This window comes from Merops nubicus, unplaced genomic scaffold (genome assembly GCF_000691845.1).
Source record: "Merops nubicus isolate BGI_N331 unplaced genomic scaffold, ASM69184v1 scaffold12036, whole genome shotgun sequence".
Lineage (NCBI taxonomy): Eukaryota > Metazoa > Chordata > Aves > Coraciiformes > Meropidae > Merops > Merops nubicus.
In genome coordinates, this window is record NW_008614385.1 from 8,676 (window position 1) to 18,790 (window position 10,115).

At 43.8% G+C, this 10,115-nt stretch overlaps 1 protein-coding gene across 3 annotated transcripts in view; it reads right to left on the minus strand.

Annotated features, from left to right (window-relative positions):
- Nucleotides 1–7,205, minus strand: part of LOC103774783 (annexin A8-like) — a 14,282-nt gene extending 7,077 nt beyond the window's left edge. Inside the window, exons 1-5 of one of the 3 annotated variants that reach the window (XM_008942208.1) lie at nt 7,172–7,205; nt 2,935–3,025; nt 2,565–2,659; nt 967–1,080; nt 34–124 (exon numbers count right to left, since the gene is read on the minus strand). In XM_008942208.1, the coding sequence (XP_008940456.1) occupies nt 34–124; nt 967–1,080; nt 2,565–2,659; nt 2,935–3,025; nt 7,172–7,192 (412 nt within the window). In that variant the 5' untranslated portion in view covers nt 7,193–7,205. The remainder of the gene's footprint in view (nt 1–33; nt 125–966; nt 1,081–2,564; nt 2,660–2,934; nt 3,026–7,171) is intronic. The other 2 variants (XM_008942209.1, XM_008942210.1) reach the window with 2 other exon arrangements.
- Between the last annotated feature and the right edge of the window lie 2,910 nt (nt 7,206–10,115).

The following is a 10,115-nucleotide window of genomic DNA, read 5'->3' on the forward strand; positions in this document are numbered from 1 at the left end:
CTGGCCACACAAATCAGACCCCAGGCACTTTACCTTCTTTGTATGCCTTGATTATCTCTTTGATCTGTGCTTTTGTTCGGGATGCCAGGATCTCAATAATAACACCTTCACTTGTTCCCACACCCTTTAATAGAAAACATAATGGAGAAATAAAGGTGGAGAAAGGCATCGAGTCATGGAGTGTAATTTATTGCTAGAGAAGTATGGTTGAGTGAGGAGCTGGTGGCAGCACAGTGTTAGACTGTGTGCTGAGCTGTGAGAAACTGTTGTGATGAAAGCTGGAGACAAAAAGCACATTTGGTTTGGACATGGTTTCTTTTACTGAGGTGCCTAATTTGTAAAGGATGATTTTATACATAAAACCCCCTGTTCTTCTGCAATGCATTTCTGGATTTGGATCTTTGGTGACAGACAGTGTTAGAGGGTTGCAAGGAGACCAGTCCTTGCCTAGTCAGTCCATCTTTGTACCATTTTAACAGACTTCTGTGTTTGAAACTTGAAAAGTTACTGTATTGATAGGTAGGATCCTGGCCAACCCCAGCCTGGCCCTTGCACCAACACTGATTTTTTTTACAGTTTTCACATTGTAGGTCATCAGAGCAGTAGCTATGTGTCATCGAGATCCACTCAGCAGAGGCACTGCAGAAAGCAGTGAAAAGATCTTTAACTGAAATCCATGATCTGTGGGTGTTCATTCCTTGCTAAAGCTGAATTTAGTTTTGCTGTTTCATCCCCAAGGCTTTATGAGACACATATATACAGAAACTCTCATACAGCCCTAAACATTAAAGCAGCATTTTCCACCAGAATATGCATTAATAGCACAATTAACTACTTCTCAAAAGCTACTACTGTTAATAACAAACTTCATCATGTAACACTTCAGTTATTACAACTTGCATTAATAAGCACAGTTGCAGGAAGTTTCTGTGCTATGACTGAAATATCAGCACGCGATTCGCTTACCTGCATGGCATCATGGAGCTCCTTGGCATCATACTTGAGTGGGGAGTACATGAGAGCCACAATGAGTCTCTCAAAGTTGCCACTCAATTCAGACTTCAAGCTTTCAATCAGATCCTGTTAAACATGCATTACATAGTTACACAAAAAGCCTCACAGGACCTTTTTACTGCCTAATGCTGTAGCCATCTCCATGGCCCACAGCAATGAAGCTAAATTACAGTATTGCATTGATAGTTTAGTCCTGGGACTGAAAAAGGCAACTAGTTCCAAAATGGGATTTGTTTAGGTCCTTCCACATTCTTTGTTGTCCAATACTCAGGCTTCCTCCAGGTACCTATTAACTCTGCAGGAGAGTAAGGAAGATTAAAATTTTCCTCCACCCTGCTTTACTCAGTAAGCAGAATCAGGCCTCTGGAGGTGTTGAACTAAGCAAGGGAGAGAACAGTCCAGACAGAACTGATTCCAAAAGCCTGCATATAAACATCCACCCACCCAGGACTTTTCCAAAATCAGGCATGCAGTCCATTTGAAGATAGACTTCAAACTTTCTTTTCACTATAACGCGGGGTTTGCTAGGGTACGAATCCCTGTTTTAGTGAGATACAAGCAGTCCATTCATTGTCCCATACTTGCCCCACCCCTCCCATTTATTTGTCTTTCTGAGAGCCTTGCATGGCAGTCCCCTTTCTAGCAAGGGTCACTGGAGACTCCAGAGCAGGGCTGGTGGCAGAGTTTACTGGTGCAAAAGTTTTCTCAATAAAAGTAAGATTTTCAAACAGAAAAATAGTCCCAGGAAAACATGGTTGTCAATAACTGTAGTTTGTTCTCTTTTTCAGCATTTCCAAAGAAATGTAATTAAACAAGTCTTTATATTGAACTTTCTTTGGCATTTAAAAGGGCCCCAAACCAAACAAATATTTTACTCAAAATGCCACTTAAGAGAGTATAATATTTGTTATGGCTTCAAAAACAGTAAGAAGTGACACTTTAAGTTAAAATAGATTTAAAAAAAATATTTCTGGTCAAAATGCATTTTACAAAGAAAAAAAACCTTACAATTCTTGGGGGAAAACCAGTTTTTCCAACCAAAAATTAATTTCATATATTCATGCCAGACTGTGGGGAGACCTTACTGTGTCCTTCCAGCACCTGAAGGGGGCCTACAAGAAAGCTGGGAGGGACTCTCATAGTGATAGGATGAAGGGTAACGGCTCCAAAATGGAAGGAAGCAGATGTAGCTTAGAAATTAGGGAGAAGTTCTTCATTATGAGGGTGGTGAGATACTGGAACAGGTTGGCCAGGGAAGTTGTGGATGCTTCATCACTGGATGTGTTCAAGACCAGGTTGGATGGGGCTTTGAGCAACCTGGTCTAGTAGAAGGTGTCCCTGTTCATGGCAGGGAAGTTGGAAACAGATGATGTTTAAGGTATCTTCCAAACCAAACCATTCTATGATTCTATGAAATAAGTATTAACCTACTTATTTGCAGAAGACCTGCATATATTTTGCATCATGCTTTCAGGATGAACCATACACCCATTTACTACATCCTGCATGCAGTGAAACAGTGATTGAATATGGCTTTGTTTTGATAGAACCTTTCCAAACTGTCCTTTGAATGATTTGGCAATCTGTTGGCGCTGCATGTTGCTCCTCTTGGTTAGGACATCAATTATGGCTTGTTCATCAGTCCCTGTGGAGAGCAATAGTAAACCATAAACAAAGTGCACGAATTAAGTTGAGACTAGTCCAAAATCACAATCAGAATATTCAGATAACCTCACTAGTTCATTGTCTTCATGTAGAAGTTGCAGTATGTACTGAGGGAACTTTAATTTTCAATTTTCCACATTAAAAAAAAAAAAAAAAAAGTGCTATCTTTGGCTGCAGTTTTCTTAAGGAATGACTTTCAATTTGACAGTTATAAGCAGAACACAGAATTTACTTATGAGGTTGGAATCAACTCACCAAGCCCTTTCATGGCCTTGTACAGAGTATGAGCATCTGGTACAGGGTCAAAGTTTAAAGCACCTGTAACGGACTTGCCCTCTGCTTCACTCTGAAAGAAGAAGAAAAATATGATACTTTCCACCACTGCCTTTCATCAGCTGAAGAAAAAGTATTTTGAAAGTACATCAATGTTATTCATTGCCTACACATCAGGAAGGCACAGAAAAGTGGAGGGATTGGTTCAAAGCCCCTCAGCAGAGCAGAGCTCCAAAGAGAACACACATTTCCTGCCTCCATCTGCCTGGACCAGCCTTTCGCTCCTGGCAGAAACATGAAGTGCAAAGTGTGACTGACTCTGCTGCAAAAGTCATTAGAAGCAGGCAGTTTGGCAGAAAATGCTGAGTAGGCTAGACTTTCCTGTTCATCCCTTAAGCACAATGCTTCACAGCATGTATGCCATCATATCTTACTGCATTTCCCAGTGGTTTGGTGCAGGGTAGCTTCTACACACAGCTTTTCAATTTCCTGGAATAGTCATGCTCTCACAGACCATTTTTCTAAGTAGAAGCTTTATTCTGCTGCTGCACTTCTGCACAGCTGGTTTCAGGAATGAAGCATATCCACTGGAAGGATTTAGGCCAAGAGACTACTCTGAAGGAAGAGATTCATCTGGAGGAGTGCAGGTTTGATGTTCTCCCCTGAACCAATGACCAACTCTCCAAACAGACCCCTAAAGCACTGCCAGTGCCAGAGTCCCAGAGCAGAAAGACATGCTGAGACTTTTTCTAGTCACCACAATGCAGCAGAGCCATCAGCTAGAACCCAGACTTAAAAGCTTCAATTTAAGGCAAGTTGTTAGTCAAGGGACTGGCTTTCACATATGGATGCACCTCTAACAGTAAGGTCCTAGCAACAGGGGAGTACATGAATGATTAGACATAAAGAGTCATCACCACTTTATTCCAATACTGGACACAATTTTCTCTTTCTTAGCAACAGAGAGATTTAAATTACCCCAGGAAGCTACTATATTCTCCTAAATTTACTTGCAGGGATAGGCCTAATATTGGACTAATCATATCAGTATGACCTGATGGAGTTTTCAAAGAGGGTAGCTTCACAGTCAGATAAACAGCACCTTCAAATAAGAGCTCACAGACCAGAAGGAATCACTATGGGTGTTCCATCTGACTTGCATAACACGGGTCACCACGTGCCACCCAACAGCCTCATGACACGATGCCAAGCTCTTCTGCTCGTATTTCCTGTGTGAAAGAAGGATCTGTCCCCCTTCTCCTAGAGTCCTGCCAAGCCATCCAACTACCCAGAGAAAAAAGCCTCCCTAAAGGAAAATGCCTTCAAGTGACCCTTGCCAGGAAGAAAAGCTCGTGGAAATTCCCTCCAGTACCTGCATTCCTAGATTTTAATGAGTGGCTAGAAGATCAATGTCTGTGTGCTAAGAGGTGTCTGTCAACAAATGCTAGGTCCCACCTAGTGCTGCAGCTGAGGCATGCCCATACTGTGCTGCACAGATGCTCAGGCTGGCTGTGGGCAAACCAGCTCAGGTGTCCCTGTCAAGTGCTTTGCCAGTAGATACAGCTGGCACATGCTTGCATGCCAGCCCCTTTGCCAGAAAGGCTCTGGGAGCAGTGGGAAGCAACCAAAAGGCAATGACAAGTATTGAGAAAGGCAGTATGTTCATCAAGCAGCAAGAGGTGGAGAAGTTTGCTTTACAGCCAGCGCAAACCCCTGCACTATCCCACCTTGCTCCCTGCAGAAAGAGTAGTTGTGAAGCAGATGGTGTCAACAGGAAACTTCTCAATAGATGCAGCTTTGAATCCCAAAGATTATTGAGCAGAAGGTTCAAGGCTTTGGTGAAGCTGTCACTGAAGAAAGTGCAGTAACAGTCTAAAGCATCGCCAACCACAATGGTTTGTCACCAGCCTGGAATAGTTTATCTGAGCTGGCAGGAAGGACCATCACAAGTGCTCCTTTTCTGGTCCTCCATGGAGTCAGCCAGCACCATCACGACTGCCCTGGAAAGCAGGCTACACTCATCCATCTGATTTTGCTCTGACAAAGATGCACAATCCTCTCTAGAGGCATGCAAGGGCAATGTGAAAGAAACACCCTGGATTTGTACGTGGTGACTCAGTGAAAGAGGGAGTGCAAAATTTGGAGGCAGTGGAAATAAATTAAACAATGGTCTTCTTTGGGAATCATCCCAATAAACAATGACATCCCATCCTGACTCAAGTAGCACACTCATGACTCAATCATACACCTGGTTCTCTGAGTACATAATTGTTCAAGCACGGGTATAATCACACAGGTTTCTGGAGAAACTCTGTTCAGCTTGGTCTTGTTTCTCAGATGAACTGGTCCTACAATGACCTAAATAAAACTATTCCATGTATCTGTGTAACTGTCATGTGAGGATGAATAACTAGCACAAAAGCAATGGAATCAGCATACCTTACAGTTAATGTTCTGAAAAGTTTTACCTATAAATAAAGGGTAAGGGGATTCAGTTTTCCTACCAGAACATTTTCAAACCTAAAGAATAGCTTAGTGAAAAGTTAGAATTCAGGGACAGGTGGGGTTACTGGGTGTTTTTCAGTGGAAAGTTTCCCAAAAAATTTCACATTTTTTCCATTCTTTTTGCTTTTGAACTGTATTTTTAATTAAAGGTTAAGAAAGGAAAGCAATTTTTTCAATCCTTCCTTTGCCCTCTCATCTTCTCATGCCTCCACCCCCTACAACACCAACAGGTAAGAGATCGATGGAGTTTTCAAGGGCTTTTCTCCTCACATAAGTTTTTAAATGACTTCTAGCTTGGGGGCAGTGGGTAACAGACCAGCAGAAAGGGAAAACTTAAAGTGAGAGTTACTCCAAGTTTTGGTGAAAAAAAAACAAAACACAACAAAAAAAATAACCAAATATTTTACTATGCTAAACTTCCAAAACAGAGAAGGGAGTCTGAGGGAAATAAACAGAAAATAAGATTACAATTTTAATCTTTCTGGGGGGAAAGAAATCAGTTGCAAAACTGTAACTGAGAACCTAAAAAATGGTGATGTCCATACAAAGTGGTTTCTCACTCCTTGATGATGTATTGCACCTGAGGAGGTATATTGCACTGCAAGACAGCTCTCCTACGCTTCTCAGATGCCCTTGGTGGCATGTGGGAGCAGAGGCCCCTTGCCCCCTGCTCAGCCACCAGCACCAAGACTGCCAATGCCCCAGGTGGGAGAGGAGCAGCAGCACTGGAGCCTTGGTGCAGGCTCAGCCCTTGCACGGACAGAAACATGAAGCTCTCTTCACAACAAGAATTAAGGGTGGTCTGGGAGAAATCTTCCCACAAACAAGACAAAAGTAGTCCGGAGAAAGCCTGTGCACTGCTGACAGTGGTGATGGGCATGGGGTGGGGCTGGGGGAGAAGACTTCTCTACCAATACTCCTCCATTGCATATCACCAGCTGTTCTCCTCTAGACTTTGGCTTACAGTTATCTGGAGATAGTCTGGGAGTTAATCCAGCTTTCAACAGAGGCTAACGGGAGAGCTGCCGGGGATGGCAGCAGAGCTGTGCACGTCACCAGAGCTGCCTGCTGCCTGACCTGAGCTGTACCCTGAAGGCTGCCTCAGCACAGCCCACAAGCATCCCCCCATCCTGATGCATTCCTCCCAAAGCCATAAGAGTTTAAAAGAACATGCACAGCATTTCTGGCTCTTAGCACACAGACAAGGTGTTCAAGTCCACATTGTCACTGCAATATTAAAAACCCTCCAAAGACAAAGACGCTGTGGCTTGATCACATCTCCCTCTGTGACCAAGCCTGCCAGCACAACTAGGGACCAAAATGGGGACAGGTCAGTGCCCTGACCTCCCTGCCATAAGAAAAGGGAGCAGACAAAGAGCTCCCACCTTGCAAACCTCATCTGTGTAACTTCACTGTTCCCTGGAACCATCCCCCCATGTACACAGACACACAAACACTCCCTTGCTCCACTCTCAACTGGAGGACCAGGGAGAGTCTGCACTTCTTAAAGCCCGCAATTACGTTAACACCTTCCTTAATCAAGGTTTTTGAAGTGCTGAATGCTATTTTATAGTCAGAAAACCAGTAAAGAGGTCCTGCTGATTCTTAAAGAGACACATTTCATTCCCACACAGTGCCTGATACAACTTGTAAGTCATGTTATTATTGTGCCAAAAAAATCAGAGTGCCTTACTTCAGTATTTCCTCTACTTACCCAGGCCTTCCACCATGCCATTGTAGTCTCAGTAGTGGTACCTGGGTCTGTTGATGAAGAAAACCACACACATCACACCTCATGGTTAGGGAATCTGAGATTTGAAGGGGGCCGAGGGAGAACAGGAAGGAGCAAAAAATATTTTCAATAAACTTACCACAAGGAAACTGGAATAACTGTACTCCTCAGGAGACTTACTCCTTCTGGAAGCTGCAGAATGTAACTGGCCTCTCTGTGCTGAGAACACACAGTTATAAACCATCCTTATCTGCAAATTCCACGGGGCAACACCCTCAGACGTGGCTCAACCTGTTTTTCAGATATGATCTCACAGGGAGAGATCAAGTTGTTTAATAAAGGAGGATTCCCTTGTGACGGGCCCTACATTCAACCCCGTTGACTAAAGCTCTTTTTAGTTTTTCCACTGCTTCTCCACACACACACCCTTCCCTGCTAACATTTTAGCCTCTGGCACAGGCACAAAACGCAAATTACAACCAGGTAACTTCTCAGCATAAAACTCCACTGAGACTTGGTGAATTCTGCTGCAACAGAATAAGCTACTCAGTCATTATTACTTACTCTTTTTATCTTTACCAGTCTGGAACATAGCAAAACGGGACCCTAGAAACTTAACGCAACCTCCTGTACCTCCCTTCCTTAAAAAAAGCTTATTTTAAAAACAACCAGACAAAACCCAACACAGCCACACCCCACACCACACATACAGCTCAATAAAAGCCACTGACTGTACAGAGACTCAGGAGGTCCCTCCCATCCCATACCTAGAGTTGCACGGATTAGGCTAACAAGGCTAGCATAAGATCAGCACATTTAGGGCTAAGAACTTTCAGTAATGCCAACCCCAGCAAAGCTGCCATAGGGCTTGCACTAGTTGCTGTGCCATGTTAAGGCTTAGGAATGGAGTCTGTAATTTTTCTTTTTTTTTTTTTTTCCTTTTTTGTGTTTGTTTTAAAAAGAGCTGAACAGCTCTTAACGCCTTAATTTGGAGAAATGTTCCTGTGAAATCAGCTGAAATATCTTATGGTAGCAATATTTTCCTGTCTAGACTTTTGTCAGAGTCCACTCTTGCCAGCATTTATTTATTTATTTTAAATGGAAAGCTGTCTTTATAGAAATTTTCCCACCCACTATACCTTAACCCTTACAATATAGGAGCTTTGTCCCCTCTCACATTTACAGGCCCACATGGGATGCTTGATAAACACCAAACTGTGTGCCTCTCTTACTTCTCTCCCACACACTGCTATTTCACTTAACCCAGCAGGGTCCCCAGTAGCCTGGGAAGCTGCCCTGGCTATTCCCAAGGGAATGAGCTGTGCCAGCTGCTCCTGGATCAAACTCACCCATCACATGGCAAGGGCAAGTTGTGAAGGAGGAGGAGGCCCCACCCTTGGCATAATAAGCACGCTGCCAAGGTCTGCACTTGGCTTGGTTTCTAGCCATGTTTGAGAGGCATGTTCATCGACAGCAAGGGGAGCTCATGAGTGATCCTCCATTCCTCCTCCTGGGGGTAAGGCAGAGTCACAAACATGGTGGATTTGCTTTTGCTGGATTCTAAGACTGTGCCAGGCTGGCTACATATCCCTTTTCCCTTTGTTGGGATTTAACTGGGTCAGCTTGCCATGGAGGCTGGCTTTCTTGAGGACTCCAAGGACAAAGAATCCCTTCTGGACAGAAAATTGCAGAGTTACAGCAAACAGCTGTAGGTCACAGAGGGGAGCAGAGACCAAACCAGACAGAAAATGGGAAAAAGCCCAAGTGGTTATTCTTGCCAGCAGGGACTGAAAAGGCTGAGAAGGGGCAGAATGGTATTTTAATGCAGAGAAGCACTGGCCAGATTTTAAGAAAACAATATGGGTGGTCTAGGAAAGGTATGGAGAACCTGAAGCATGCAGCAGGGCTCAGAGCAGCATTGCACAGTCTTAATGCAGACCACAGCAGTCAGCATGCACAGGCCCGTGGAGCAAAGGGCAGGCACTACAGTTCAATACTCCTTTGGCTTGGGCAGATGCTGTTAAGCTGAGCAGCTCTAAACATGAACAAGCTCATCTTCACTGCTCTTCCTGTCCCCCCCTTCACACGCAGGCTGTGTATGTGGCAGAGCTTACCCACAGTTCATGCAATTTACTGCTGTGTACCTGAGAGACATGCACACATCTTTTACAGCACCAGTGAGCTATGTAAATCACGACCTCACATATAGCTAAATGATTGCCTCAGGAACACGCAAAATGTCAGAAAAGGGGCAGAAGATGATCCAGGGGTTCTCCCAAGCCTCCCCCCCCCACCCCCCCATGAGGCTATTTTTACATCTCAGGTAATACTCCTTTTTGGAAAGTGAGCTCCAAATGCAGTAACAAGACTGTCAGTAGATACTCTGCCTGACTTCACATTCAGGTGGTTAGCATTTGACCCAGACAGTGATCCTATTTACTGGTACTGTGGCATCACCCTAAAACACAGTAACCTCTCAGGTATCTGCAGCAGGACCACCTGGGCAGCAGGTCAGTTGTGCTACAGGTACATATATCCAACGAATGTCTGCACAGTGAATCTTTTTAAAACCTCACCCACAGGCTTCCTCTAGGCTTCCAGAGTCCCTGTTCCTACTGATATGCCCAGCAAAGCCATCAGAAATCTCCTGCAGAAGAAGACAATGCACTGAAATCAGGCCTGATTTGCGTATTTTTAAGCCATTTGAGCCAAATTAAATTTCAGCTAGACAAAATGAAGAGGCTACCAGTGTATGTACTTTTTTTGACTCTGCCCTTGGGACAAGCTTGAATCAGTAACCTGGGAGCTGGTACATACTCAATCAGCATAAGGCAAGTTATAAAAGAAATCACAAGCAGGATTTTGCTTAACCTTTTTCAAACTACAAAAATATCTAAGGCATGACAAAAAGGTGCTGATAGCCTTA